The sequence below is a fragment of the Triturus cristatus genome, chromosome 6 (assembly GCF_964204655.1).
Source record: "Triturus cristatus chromosome 6, aTriCri1.1, whole genome shotgun sequence".
Classification (NCBI taxonomy): Eukaryota; Metazoa; Chordata; class Amphibia; order Caudata; family Salamandridae; genus Triturus; species Triturus cristatus.
In genome coordinates, this window is record NC_140589.1 from 823536256 (window position 1) to 823551512 (window position 15257).

The 15257-nt window shown below is 45.1% G+C and overlaps 1 protein-coding gene across 1 annotated transcript in view; it reads right to left on the reverse strand.

Moving 5' to 3' along the window:
* Nucleotides 1-15257, reverse strand: part of LGALS8 (galectin 8) — a 346545-nt gene that overhangs the window by 203234 nt on the left and 128054 nt on the right. The window contains exon 2 of the mRNA XM_085611427.1: nt 81-137. Coding sequence (XP_085467553.1) covers nt 81-119 — 39 coding nt within the window. The 5' untranslated portion in view covers nt 120-137. The remainder of the gene's footprint in view (nt 1-80; nt 138-15257) is intronic.

A 15257-nucleotide genomic window follows, 5' to 3' on the forward strand; every position in this document is an offset into this window, starting at 1 on the left:
GAACAGATTTCAACAGTGCTGGAGGCTGGTAGAAATAGTGGCTGGTGCTGAGTGATGAAGTGTTGCAAAAGACGACTTACCGGATCCTGGAAGGTTCTTTGAAGTCCATCCTCCATCATTTTTCTCTAATTATGAAGCTGTAATGAAATAAGGCCAAAATAAACTGCTTTATGAAAACTGAAATTTTATCACAATGCTATCACTATCACAACATGGATATACCACCTTGCTCAATCAACTTTACAACTCCATTTTCAAAACAGCAATGGCTGTACAAAAACGTGGCAATGGTAGAGTACTATTTTTGATGTTAGCCAAGACCTTTTGATTTTAGAGAGAGAGAGAGAGAGATTGTGTGTGTGTGTGTGTATATTCACTGAAAAAAACAAAGGTTACATGGACGTTATAGTTAGGCTGAGGTGTCACTCACATACATCTGAGAAATGTAGCCATTATAGTTAGTGAGCTATCTATAACTCGTGCCCCCGCAATGAACTGCTTATGACCTCACATATTACATCACTCATGACATGGTCAGTGACATCACTGATGACATCTCAAATGACATCATCTGGTGACAGTTTTTAAAAAGTTTGAGTGTTAAATTATATAGCAAGGTGCATTAGTGAATCAGTGGGTGTACGAGTGCCTGATTGGATGATTCCGTTAGTGCAAGACTAACTGTATAAGTGAGTGATTAGGTGTCTCAGTTAATGTATGGGTGAGTGACTGGTTGTGTGAATGTCTGTATCTGTCTGTCAGTTGGTGTCTAAGTGGCTATATGGGTGTGTGAGTGGGTGCATGCGTTTGTGTATTGGTAAGTGATTGGTTGACTGAGTACCTCTATGGGTGTCTGTGTGGATGGGTGATGAGTGAGTGAGTGAGTCAGTGGCTGGATGGGTTTGTGAGTGATTGTGTGTATGGCTGTGTCTGTGAGTGAGTGCATTTGTCAGTGGTATATGGGTGAGTAACTTGGTATGTGAAAGGCAATATAGGTGAATGATGGGGTATATGAGTGACTGTATGGGTGAGTGAGATAATGTGAGAGTGGCTGTATGGGTGAGTGTGTGATTGTGTCAGTTACTGTACAGGTGAGTGAGTACGTTTTAGTATATGTATGAGTGAGTGTGTGTGTGTGTAACTATATGGGTGAGTAAGGGGTTGTGTGAATGACTGGTTGGGTGAGTGGGTAGCTCTATGGATGACTGACTTGCTCCCCTTGTATACCACTTAGCAAACACACCTTTTGGTGCACTTCTAGTGGGGGGATGAAGTCCCCTTGGCTACTGAGGGTCCTTGGGGGCCAACTACCCCGCCTGTTACCTCCAGTAAGCCCCACACAGTGGGATTGCGGAGTGGTGCCACACCCCCTTTCTTCTCCAATCTGAAAACGCACCTCTTGGCGCACTACTAGTTGGGGGATGAAGTCGTCTTGGCTCTTGAGGGTCCTTGGGGGCAAACTAGCCCTATTGTTACCTCCAGTAAGACCCACACAGCTGGATTGCTGTGAGGTAGTCAGAGGCCACGCCCCTTTCTCCACCATTCTGCAAATGTACCTCCTGGCACACTGCTGCTTGGGGGATGAAATCCACTTTAGTCCAGAGGCCATAGCAAACTGCAATGTCCCGGGGTGCGCTCCCCGGGACATTGCTGCAGCCGATCCTGGGGGGTGGCGGTCCCCAGGCCATGTAGGGCTCCATGAGGGGAGCCGCGCAGACCCCCTCCAATGTAATTAAGCCCCGGGGAGGTGGCAGTCCCTGGGGCTGCGGGGGGGGGGGGGAGCATGGCCCCCCACATTTGTCAAATTTAGCTCCGGGGAGGTGGCAGTCCCAGGGGCTGCTGGGGGCCGTGCAGGCACCCGTATCACTTTGCATATCTTTGCCCTGGGGAGGTGGCGGTCCCCAGGCTTAGCATAAGCCCAAGTGGGGTGCCCCATGAGACCTCCTCCTTCATGCCCTCAGGATTTAGCCCACCCAGGGGCGTTTTAAAAAAAAAGATGCACTGGAGACCGCACATTTTTTTAAAAATTTTGCTGCGGATTCGCAGATTCACCTGTGAGTCCGCCACAAAATTTTAAAAAATGCTTTAAAAGCGCGCTGGAATCCTTGGGTCCTTGTGGGACCCCCTATCTGAGGTGTCACTGTATTCCTACCCTACCCCCTTTTCTTTATCTTTTACTTTTTTTCTGGGACTCGGCTTCAAGCTGAGTCTTAAAATAGCTGCCAACACTTCCTGGCTGAAGAGTTGGCAGCCAATCAAATTTTCATAGGATTCACGAGTTCACTGCAAGGACTCTCTGAACCTGCTGAAGGGAATTACATCAAATCACAGAAAGCACGCTTTCTGGACCAAAATCGAGCTTTCTGCTAAATTTGGTGTAATTCAGTTCAGCAGTTTTGGGCTGTAGTCATGTTCAAAAAATGAAAGATCTCTACAGACCTAAAATGGGGAAAACGTGTTTTGAGACCCCCCTTTTTTCTCAGCCCCCGCTTGACAGATCACCCTGAAACTTTTAACAAAGCAGCTGAACCAAAAAGGGGAAGTGTTGTGAAAAGTTTGTGGAGATTCGTCAAGCGGGGCAAAGTTATTGGCAAAACAAAAAATGCTTTTCCTATGGAAACTGTGGTCCTAACTGGATGGAGATATCTATATCTCCATCCAGTTAGGAATTGAGGATGATGTGGAGTGCCTATATATATATATATATATATTCACTGAAAAAACCATAGGTTTCACACACGTTATAGTTACGAATTAGCATTTAAAAAACCTTGCAAATTCACTTAAAAAACCATAGGTTTCACACATGTTATAGTTAGCTGGATATTTCACTCGTAAAAAACCTATGAAATTCCCCCGTTATAGTTACTGTAGGCAACTATAACTCACGCGACCGCAATCCTCTGCTGATGACGTCAGATATTACATCACTGTATTTAGAAACTTATTTACCCATGTCTTCTTCCATTAATCTTTAGCTATACATATATTACAAATATTTATTTTTCATAAAGACACATATGTCATCAGTGATGTAATATCTGACGTCATAAGCAGAGGATTGCGGTCGCGTGAGTTATAGTTGCCTACAGTAACTATAACGGGGGAATTTCATAGGTTTTTTACGAGTGAAATGTCCAGCTAACTATAACATGTGTGAAACCTATGGTTTTTTAAGTGAATTTGCAAGGTTTTTTAAATGCTAATTCGTAACTATAACGTGTGAGAAACCTATGGTTTTTTCAGTGAATTTGTACGGTTTTTTAAATGCTAAGTTATGTATTAATTATTTTTTTTCAGGTTTTTCACCGTGCGCGCACCGTGAAATGTATTTATTTTTTTTAAATCGCGAGGTGCGCGCACCCTGCGCGCACGGTGCGCTTTGCACACCCTGCGCACGCTGTGGGCGCTCCGTGCGCTTCGCGCACCGAGCACCCACGGTTCGCACCCACGGTTCGCAGTGCGTGCCGTGCGTACCTCGCGATTTAAAAAAAAAAAAAAAAAGATAAAAAATGTTTTTTTCTCCCTTGGGGGTCCTTCTGTGACCCCCTGACCAAGGCTAGGGGGTCAGGAACTGTCCACTCTGCCCCCTTTTCATGTTCTCCTTCTTTTTTTTTCACCCCCTCAGACTGCGAGAGAGAAAATGGCGGCCGACACTTCCTGGTTTTGACCGATTCGAATGTTTACCGACATCTAACAACCAATCAGAATTGCGCTCGCGCACGGCAGGGTGCACGCACAGTGTGCGCACGGTGCGCGCGTATAGATATTGATATGCTTTTAAATGCTATTTTCTCAGGAAATACTGAACAGATTTACACCAGACCTGCAAAAGGCACTTCCTTGACCGTATGGCTACCTCTCTGCCAAATTTCACGTAATTCTGTTCAGCCGTTCGGGCTGTAGCTGTGTCTTAAGGTCCTATGGAAAAATGCATGGGGAAAACGCGTTTTGGGACCCCCCCTTTTTCTCGGCCCCCGCTTGACGAATCACCCCGAGACTTTCAGGGTAGGTGCTGAGCGGAGCGCCCCATTAGTTTTGAAAATTTCGCGAGGATTCGTCAACCGGCGCCAAAGTTATTCAAAATAGAATTTTGAGATTTCCTATGGAAACTAGGTTGTAACTATAACTATCTACTGGCAACCGCCAGTAGATAATATATATATATATATATATATATCACGTGACACGGGTGCTATCCACTTAAAAGACACTTCTTGTAAAGCATGCCTTATGTGATCAAGGCCGTTTTTCGGCCGAAACGCGTCATAGCAAGCGGAAGGGAGTGAATAAAAATATTTTCAAGCACCGACGAACAGGAGTTTGCCCATTCATTTTCGCCGCACGCTGGAGGTCTCTGAATGCTTTAAACATATATATATATATATATATATATATATATATATATATGTTTAAAGCATTCAGAGACCTCCAGCGTGCGGCGAAAATGAATGGGCGAACTCCTCTTCGTCGGTGCTTGAAAATATTTTTATTCACTCCCTTCTGCTTGCTATGACGCGTTTCGGCCGAAAAACGGCCTTGATCACATGAGGCATGCTTTACAAGAAGTGTCTTTTAAGTGGATAGCACCCGTGTCACGTGATTCATAGACATGGAAAATATACTATGTTTACTAAAAATGCTATTTTTAAATGTAAAAAACAGACTAAGTGGCAAATCAAATTAATTGCAGAAAGATATATCACAGTCTACATCTAAAGCTGATAAATTAATATTATCAAATATATTAGGCTCTTGCTAAAGATAGGAATAAAAGACATAAATGCAAATCATAATGGTGCCTGGTCATCGCATAAGGTATAATCATGAATGCAGAATGGACAATTACATTATCTGAAAAATACAGTGAAAATAAAAGCATAAATGCCATTTTATAAGGTAGTCGACCATCTGATGCAGTAAGTACTGTTTAGCATAATGGATGAATTAAGGCAATCCAAACATGAACCTGAATATAAGCTAAAAAACCACTAGTTAAGACATATCTGTATATTCCATGTTGTTAATATATAAAATCAAATATAAATAATCCCAATGAAGAAAAAGTGCATATGTATAAAAAGTGCAAATGTATATATAAAGTGCTAAGTGCAGATATGTGGAACATATAACTGAGTTTTCCTGAATAAAGGCTTTCATATGCATAATAAAATAGATTGAATGTAAAAACCCAATAAAAACCCTTATTGTTAATAACGTTTTCACATTCAAAACATTTCGGGAGTGCTATCTTAAACATAAGAAAACACTATGTGTTGTGCGAGGCGAAGTTGTATGCCATCCAGATAGTAAAGGTGTGGCTAAACATGAAAGGCGGACACATCCAAAGGTGACAAATTGGTCAGATATATATATCACATTCATTTTCCTTCTGCCCACTACAGCCTGGGGCAGTGGGTCAGCCCTCTTCAGGTATTGATTACCTTCACTGTGAGTGTGCCACCATCTTCTCTTTCACAAGAAGCACACAAAGTAGTTCTCTTCATTGCCAACAACTACAATGGCAGTGTGCGCTTTTTACGAGCAAAAATGTTTTTTGTTTTTAGGCACTTTTAGGTCGAGCCTGGGCAGCACATGCGCTACGAGGCATGCTGCATTCGAGTATGGACTTAAAGCTCCGCCTATATTTTTCATTGGCTTGTGTCAAGGTCCTTTGTAAATGCTGGCTTCTGATTTGTTATTACGCTTGCTAGTCCCTCCTTAGTACCGCTTTGTCATTTTAACCTCCCATGAGGACTGGCCCTTTTACTTCTGTTGTTACACTGTGTCTTATTTAGTCTGCAAGCACTATTTTCTTCAATGAGTTTCACCTACTGCAGGCACAACATGTTTTCCTACAACATTCAGCGCGCCATGCACGCTTTCGCTTTCCAAGCAGCTCAGGACAATGGCGGCTGCTTCTTTGAAGTGAAATAGGTCTCACATTTATAAGAGTTTGAGCTATTGGCTATGTGTTAATTATCAAAACAGCTAAATAAAAGGCATTGTCATTTACACTGCCAATAGGTTAAACTCTCGCAAATTTAGAGACACTTATTGCATTGCAAATGCTTGTTATATATTGGCAAAGGCAGCGCATCCAAGAATAACATTTTTAAAAATCATTGACAATGCTAATAGGCTGGTAGCCAACACCCGACTTGTTGGTTTTGCCAATGCTTGCTAGAGTTGATTCAATGACGCCTACACCAGTTATCGCATATTATATTATATACAACATACACTAAGGGACTAGGAGGTTGGGCGGCAGATTTGCTTTGAGACTGGTTACAGAGAGTGGTATGTAAGACTCATGACTCAGGAAGTGAGTCTTGAATTCTCGTATGCTAATTCATCTGTTATTGTAATTGGTGTCCTAATGGTAGAAACAAAGTATGTTTGCACAAGGCACACTTAGATCAGGTATTTATTGTTATAGCTGCATGCCCCCCCCCCCATGAAGTATTAGCTGGCTGCTTGTAACGTAATTAACTGCAAGTAAATAGAAAATGAAAAAAGTAACGGAATTAAAACGAACTTGTGCAGCTATTGCTAACTGTAATATTGCAAAACATTCAATTGGTGTGAAAGCAAGAACACAGACATAAGATCATAAACGTCAAATCTATATTTAGCACAATAAAATAATTCAAATGAACGTGCGTAGCATTATCTTACACTTTTTCATTTGTGAACAAAATACTTATTTGTTCGGAAGTACAGACACAAATCTGTAAATATTTGACTAGTTTTCTTTGTTACATCAGGCATTGTAGTTTTGGTCCCATATTCCATTCAGCAAATCGATGCATTCTGGGAGTTGTAGTCTTAACTTGTTTGATACGGATGTCATGATCTGGAAAATCTGCATGTATCATCATATGTTAGTACTAAAGAAATGAAGGTAATGAATTGCAGTGCTAACTGAACGTAATCACAGCAAAGAAACAAAAGAGAGAATTAGCATGAAGAGGGCATTGCAGTTACTGGCACGTGATCATTCCAAACGAGGTACGGATTGAATGGGCATGGAGAATGAAGTTTCTCATCACCCAGCAGATGTTGTTTTTAGGTCTCGCTAGAGCGAGCGCATGCGCTGGTCTGGCGAGACCAAAAGGCTTTCCCCGGCCACCAGCGAGCGGTTACGCGCGCGGGCACGCACTTACAAACACAGGCACCACCTCGCGGGCACCATTACAGCCGCGATTACTTTCACTATTGCGGCGCCGCCATCTGCCTTTCAGGGCCGGACTGGGAACTGAAAGCAGCCCTGGCAAATTTTTCCAGAGCAGCCCCCATCCGTCGCGCAGCGAGCTTGCGCAGCGAGCGAGCCCGGCCACTACTAGGAGGGTTTGGGGGGGTTCTCCCCCCCAAGAAAATTTTGGAAAAGACAGACCAAAATGGTGCATTTTACAGCACATTTTTCATTACAAATTTAAGTGTAATAACTTTTAAAGCACAGTAAATAGTATATGATGACCTTAAAGAGCACCTGGTTATCCAGTCATTATGACTACAATTAAGGCAGGTCAGGTGCCTCAGTGCCTGCCTGGTCACGAGGGGGGTGGTGGTAGACAGTGGGTGTGGTGCCGAAAGTAAGTGTACGCGGGCCGCAGCCTGCACGCACACGCACAGTGCAGTAGCTGGGTGGACTGGTATGGTAACTTGGGTTGAATTTAGTAGTGCGTGTGTGAGGCACATGCACTACTACATTCAATCCAACTACTGCACCGCAGCACCTTTGTCTGTCTGTGTGGGTAAAAAGCACCACTGCCGTTCGTGAGTGAGAGGTCACCTCACCAATGGCAGTGGTGCTTTTTCTCCCCAGAGCAGAGGCAGGAGTGCACACTGCACTGTGCATAGCTGCCAAGGTTTCAGATTGCTATGTGTGACATTTTCAGAAATGCAGTGTAATTATGTGTGATATTCAATGACTATGAGTGACACTTTCTCATGAGCATAAATCAAGCAATGAAGACAAGGGAAACATATAAATATCTGAAATTGCACCTATTTGAGCAACCAGAAACTCCAAGATCTTAAACTGTTGCACTAGTGCTGCTGGGAAATTCCATCTGTAACTGGCTCTGCTTCAGACTGTGATTGCACCAAGCAACCCACCCACTGCTCTAGTGGTCTCAAAAGGACAGAATATAAAAAATAGCAGTGGTCTGAAAATACAGACAATTAGAGCTTGTATGATAGCGGCTATAGTTAGTGGAGCGCTGTGAAGCTATGCAGACCAATGTTTCCAGGATTTCACTTCTGAAATGGACTGAAAAGTGTCCAGATGCATTTAGCTTCCAGTACAGTGCTATAAAAAGTTCACAAATAAATACAGTCAATAAAAGTGTATCATAATTGTTAGGTGAAATATTCATTCTAAATAAAACATTAATGTGAGGCAGGGCAGTACAAGAAGTTCAGGCAAAAAGCCAACAGCAACTGGTGGCGCTGTGGTTTGTGTTTACGCGCTTACGCCAGACCCCTTTTTCATAGCTGCCAAGGTTTCATATTGCTTATGTGTGAAATTTTCTTAAAATCAGTGTAATTATGAGTGACATTTCAACGACTATGAGTGACACTTTATCGCGAGCGAAATCAAGCAATGAAGATGAGGGAAACATATAAATATCAGATATTACACCCATTTGAGCAACAAGAAACTCTAAGAAGATGTTAAAACTGCTGCATAGCACCAGAAATGGAAGAGCACTAACCAGAGACAGACTGCATGACAGCGGTTCGCAGTAGCAGAGGGCAGACAGGCACTGCAGCAGCTCAGAAGATGATCTCATTGATCTGATCATTCATAGCCACACACTAGCCTAAAAGCTGAATTTATAGCATAGCAGCCACATTTCCAGATTGCTTATGTGTGAGATTTCCCTGGTTTAGTGTACTTGTGAGTGACCTTCTACTGCCTAATGTGTGGCAAAATCAGTGGCACTTTCTCCCCAGTAGAAATAAGCAATGAAGTCCATATTGAGAGTTAAATATCACAAATTACTCACCTTTTGGGCAATGAGGAGCACTTACCAGACAATATTGTCCATTTTAACACCTTTAACAGCCAATCAGAAGTAGCCTGACCCACTCAGTGCATCCTAACTCCATTGACCGGATCAGAAACAGCCAGGGCCAGCCCAGTGTGTTGGAACCCTGAACACTTCCAGCAGAATTACCCCTGCTCAATGCACTCTAACCCCCTTACCTCCATCAGAGCCATCCCAGCCAGCTGAATTTCATTCTAGCTCATTCGTATCCACCAGAACTAGTGTGACCCTGCCCAGTCCATCCAAACAGTTTAACCCTCAACACAACCATCCTGGCCCTGCCCAGTCCCATCTAGTAGCCTTTTCCCAGTATGATTTAGTCAGCCCTGCCCTGTGCATGCAAACACCAAATCTATCCAACCCAGTCAGTTTAAGCAAATCTGCCCCCAGATACAGCAACCAGAACCAGACTATAGAGTTGGTACCTGGCTGTTTTTAAATCTGGCTGATTACAATTTTAATGTCTCTGCGCACAAATCACCAAAAGTTGGCATTTTTTACCTCTTATCAGTGCACATTTAAAAACAGCAAACATACGAGTAAAAGCACTTTAAAATGTGTGGAGGAGCTGCTTTGATGGTCTGTGACTAATAAAGTAATAAAAGGCAGAAAGTCAGTGTTAAAAAGGAATACGGCCTATTTGTATAGAGTCCTGTTTATCATGTCTAGGCTTTTGGAGAATCTTCCAACATTAGAAAGTGCCGATATTATTCCCTGGGTAAAGTGGCAGCCGTACTGGTCTATCCCTCGCCACCATTTCCCATTCACAGCACAACTCACCGGTGACATGTGCTCCTCATTGCCTAACTGCCAGGATGAGCGTCAGCGTTTCCTCATTGGGCCGGGCTGGAGGCGACCGGACAGTGTTGTTCTGTGCTGAATATTTTTTTTCAGGCTTAATGCATTTTTATTTTGAAGTTATTGCTGTGTTTGTATTTTGCTCCCACTGTCTGATTCTCACAACCCCGACCCACCCTCCACCCGCTGTGTATTTTTGCTCGGTGCATGGGAGTTTGTGAATGCAGTGATCAGAGAACGGGCTTAATGCATTTTTATTTTTGATGTTATTGCTTTGAGACCCAATCTTACCTGCCTTCAGCTGCTTGAATGGATCCCTCAGAGCATAGCACTTACCCTCTCTCATCCCGATAACCACTGTCCTCAAGAAGAACCCTGCCCCTCGAGCCCCTGGCAGGATGTGGGACTTTGGGTTTGTGCTGCTGAAAACTAGTCAGTTGACCTGTCCTGATTTTGGAAAATTCAGTGCTTTACCATGATTCACATGAATGCCCAAGCACTAGTTAGCCTCTTCCAGCACGTTGAGATCACTGTGATTGACCTCACACTAGTAATCTGTTGAAGATGCACCTGACAGCAACAGCGCCTCCCCATGCGATCTATGCTGTACTGTGGACTTTCAAATTCGTACAACAGGAGTTGGGGCCATGAGGCGCTATAAAGCAAATAACACCTTTACCCCTTGCGAGCTTTGAGATTAAAAAACGTATTTCACTGAATTGGATGGAACGAGAGGCACTGATTGGAAAACATATACAGCAGCTCCAGATACTGAAAGAAGGGATTTTGTCAACAGTCCTTAGAGTAAAATGTATCCCATTCTGGATGCATATGGCCTGATGTCTTCATACATATTTGGGTCCATCACATTTGAAGGTTGATTGGGTTTGAACCCGGTTTTGACGTTTTTGTATTTTTTGGGTGAGTTGTCCTTTTAAGATAATGGAAAAAAAAATGTACTTTCAGCAAATGCTCCACATTGACAGCCCTTGATTGCGCTGGTGTTGTATACTGTATCTCATGCCCCACCGCCTGCCGTTCTTTGTCCTTCTCCTCTGACATCGCTGCCAAGGAGAAAGAATGAAGCAGAGAATGCAGGAGGACCCTGATCAATAGATTGCAAGACAGCTTACACAAATCCAGTGCCGTCTTTGATACTTACCATCAGGCCCGGCTCCAGGAATTTTTATTTGGGTGGGCCAAGGGTGCATTTGGGTGGGCCACTGCGGGCTCGATTTGTCGCATATATGTCTAGGCAGGTCTGCTCCAGGGCCCTCCTTTATCTCTTCTTAGTCTTACAAGGACCAGTAAAACGCACTCTTTCTAAATATTATCACTCTCAAAAAGTGTTTTTTCCATGTAATGTTCCTTTGATGGGAAGAGGAGGTTTCTGAGGTGGGAGTATCAGGCAAGTGACACTACTCAGGCTCCCTCTGTGCAAGCCTTCAGGAAGAATCCCTCTTCATTACTACCTCCACCTGACCCCGGACTCTGCAACGCACTCCCTTCCAGGCTTGATTATCCACTACTCCTCTCCAGTGCACCTTATCTCACAGCTGACCTTGGGCCCCAGCCCCATATCAGGCACCATCAGGCTCCACTTTCATTTTTCCCAGTAAAAACATTAGTAAAATCACCTTCAAACTTAAAACATTGAATATAGCGGTAAATATAATTAGCACACACTTTAAAGTATGTTCCACAGTAGCCCTTATGACCCGACTGCTAATTAAATAAACAAAAACAGAAAGGCCATGACAGGGCCGGCTTCAGCGCTGATGCGAAAGTCTTTTTTGGCGCCACACCAATAACTTCTTTGTCCAGAAATAACCTTTACTACCACCTTCCACCATTGCCCCTCATCCCTCCATGGCCCCCCTATTGAACTCCTCCTTGGATTCCCTCACTGCCACCCTCCACTAGTGCCCCTCATCTCTCTGTAGCCCATCCCCCTCATGACCTCCTCCTCAGACTCCCTCACTGCCACCCTCCAGCAGTGCCCCTCGTCTCTCCTTAGCTCCCCTCTCCACCCCATGACCTCTTCCTCGGATTCCCTCACTGCCACCCTCCAACAGTGCCCCTCATCTTTACGTAGCCCCTCTCTCATATGCATTTAATTTGTTGTATAGCGGTACTCATATCAGTGAGTGTGTGTCCGTACTTTACACCACGCACACATTATACAGAGACAATGAATCATACAAGTATGTAAATCAGTCTACAGGGAATGTCACATAAGCCAATGAGGATTACAAGGTGTATGAATCACGTCATCCATACTGGTGGGCAGTATATTTTAAGAGGGTTTGGTTTGGGGAACCACAACCTTAGGATTTAAAGAGAATTCCATGGGGGTCACCTTTACTGATAAAAATGAATATCTGCCCAAACATACTCGTTTTTGCAACATTAGAATAATGAAAGACTGGGGAAGTTCTAAGTGTATCACAAAAATAGAAAGCGAGGTTCTAACTATACCATTCATGTTTGTATGCAGCTCTTTGGTGACAGTTCATTGGTCACTGTCCTATGTTAGGATTGTAACTTCTGAACTGCAAGTAACACAAGGATCTCTGTGACAAAGGCAGTAACCCACTGAGCTTCCACATAAAATGCAGTTCATCTGTATTTAAAAACTACTAACAGACAAATTATTGCTCTCCAGCAGGATCATTAATCACCAGCTGTATCAGGGCATTTTTTATTGTCTTACTGCTGTCCTGCATCGGCCATGATAATGATAAAAACTGTTTAAATGAAGCACACTCCAAGTATGTGTCCTTGCATTAGTCAAATTTTGTGTCACAACCTGATGTGATAAGCAGCTGCCGGGGTCAGGAAAGGTGAATAGGAAAAAACAAATTTCTTTTCTCCTGCACTGCACAGAAAAAGAAATATCCACGCAGCAGAACATTGTCGCCTTTGCCGTGTGGAGATGAAGGGGTGAAAAAATAAACAAAGCCTCATTAACTTGTAAATGGTTTTTTAACCTCTTCTGTGCCCATGACGAGATAGTCTCGTCATGGAGCACGGTCGCGCTGTGCCCATGACGAGACTATCTCGTCATGAACCCCACTCACTAATGAAACGCCCGGCACAGGAGGGGGAAAGGGCGTGGCACAGAAGGGGTTAAAGACCAGTGAAGTACTCGGTGCGGCTGCGATAATCTCAAAACCTGTCTGTGTGCGCGCGCCCAGTAAACTGTCTCGGTCTGGGCTGACACACACCACGTGTGCTCTGCGCGCCTGCCTTTAAGCCCTCACTGCGAGGGTCAAGGCTCATGTTTGGGTGGGCCTGGGCCAGGCTCATATGTGGGTGGGCCTGGCCCACCCGCTAGAACCGGGCCTGCCTACCATGACTGGCAGCCCAGACCCAAACTACAACACCCCGTACCTAAAAACAAAAGTGCCTTTAACTATGGTAACAGCACACAAGCACAAAAAGGGTTTCCAGACCCAGACTAGGTACTTTCAAACCAGATTCTGTGCTGAATATTGCACAGAGAGTGAGTCCAGGCTGCCTTACTTTATAGAGCCTACAGGAATCGGTCCGTTGCTGCTAAAACAAGGCTGCCCTGCCACTGCCACCCACCACCTCAGACCTCACACTGTGTGTGAGACCTGCGAGTGACCCGAATGTAGGTAGAGAGCACGCGCTGTACTCCAACAGCGACGCTCTAATGCACCTCCTCGAATGTGTGATTTCGGGCTGAGTTTTTGTCATATGGATCAGATTCAGTAAAATACTAATTCCCCAGGACGCAAACACCTTAGGCGGCGCGTATAGTGCTGCCGCCTGCAACTGTCTTTTATTTGTTTTATTGAAATCTTTTCGTCTTACATTAGGAATATTTCAGTGTCAGTATTTTGAGGCGCCCCAGACGTGTCAGGAGGTCGCTGCCGCCTATACCTTTTGTTTAATCCCGGCCCGGCCCGGCCCACAGTGCCAATGCCATGATAAATCTGATGATTGCAAATGCAATTTTCAAAAATAAAAACAACATGAGTGACTCACCTGCGGGCGGCAGACAGTCGGCAGCACGGAAGGGCAGGCAGGTGCTAGAAATAATTAAATTATGGGGTGCCTGTGCCTCCTCACTCAGTCTCTGGCTTAGTTGTTCTGGAATGCTCGTGCTCCTCTTGACCTGGCCTCACGTCACGGGTCACGCGCACTTTTTAGTGCGCGAACTCCAATGCGCATGTCACCACCACCGGCCGCCCCTCCCTAGGTGGGTGAACTAAGACCGTGCAGACAGACTGCGGCAGAGACGTGCGCGCGAGCCACCCCCTATTAAATGGTGCACAGACATGCTCCCAATGCATTATACAGATGATAATGGGTGAGAAAGATCCAGAGATTGCGCTTTTTTTGCCTATGCACGGAGCGCGGAGCGAGTGAACTTCTCAGATTTATTTTATCTGACTAACCCCAGACCAAAAATTGCCCCCAGCAACAAAACCGGCCCCCTGCCAAAAAACCGGCCCCCACCCCTGGCAGCCTACCGGGGGATTGCCCGGTGCCCGGCCTTGCCAGTCCGGGCCTGCTGCCTTTCCTCGCTCCGCTTCTCCCACACCACAGAACGCGTCCCCTTTCACGGCCGCGCGGCCCGTTACTTTTATGGCCGCGTGGCCAATGCTTGTTAGGTCTCGCTGAGCCCCAGCGCTTGCGCTGGCTCGAAGAGACATTTTGTATGTGGGATTTTCAAAGTGCTGCTGGCTGGCCTACCGCTTGCGTTCACGCGATCGTGCACGCGTGCAGCCGGCCGCAGGCAGCACTTTGAAAACTCGTGTGCATCATCGCGATCATTTTCGCTTTCAGAGCGATCGCGATGACGCACGCACACACAACTCCCGCTTCTCCCCCTCCCCCACCACATTTTGCATCTCCGGCCGCTAGCGCGCGGCCAACGCTTGTTTTGTCTTTTAGCGAGCCATGCGTGCTTTCAGTTTCACAATTGCCGCAGCGGCCGCCACACAATTTCCTTGGTTTCAGGATGGCAACCGGTTGTGATTCCATATTGTATTGAACAACAGTGTTTGTTTAATTTCCTTTTACTTTCACTGTTTTGTTACTGCTCAGGTGCAATTGTTATGCCTGCTGAGCTTCGCAGTGTAGAGTGAAATGGCGGCCGAAGCATCGCATTCAGACAGCACTACACAGCACGGATTCATAGGGCCCCTTGGGAAGGGGTATTTCTGGACCAGCTCATCTGCCCATAAGAGAGCCATGGAGCGTTGGGCATTACAACGCCAAAAATCGCCGCTCCCTGGCATGCACCCGTGATTAGCCGCGATGTGACTGTTACTTAATTCAAGCATCCACCTCTGTGTACAGAGTGAAATGGCACGAGACAGAACGGCCTGCCCTGCGCTGCATACAGTGGTAGCGCCCGCCTCCCCAGTA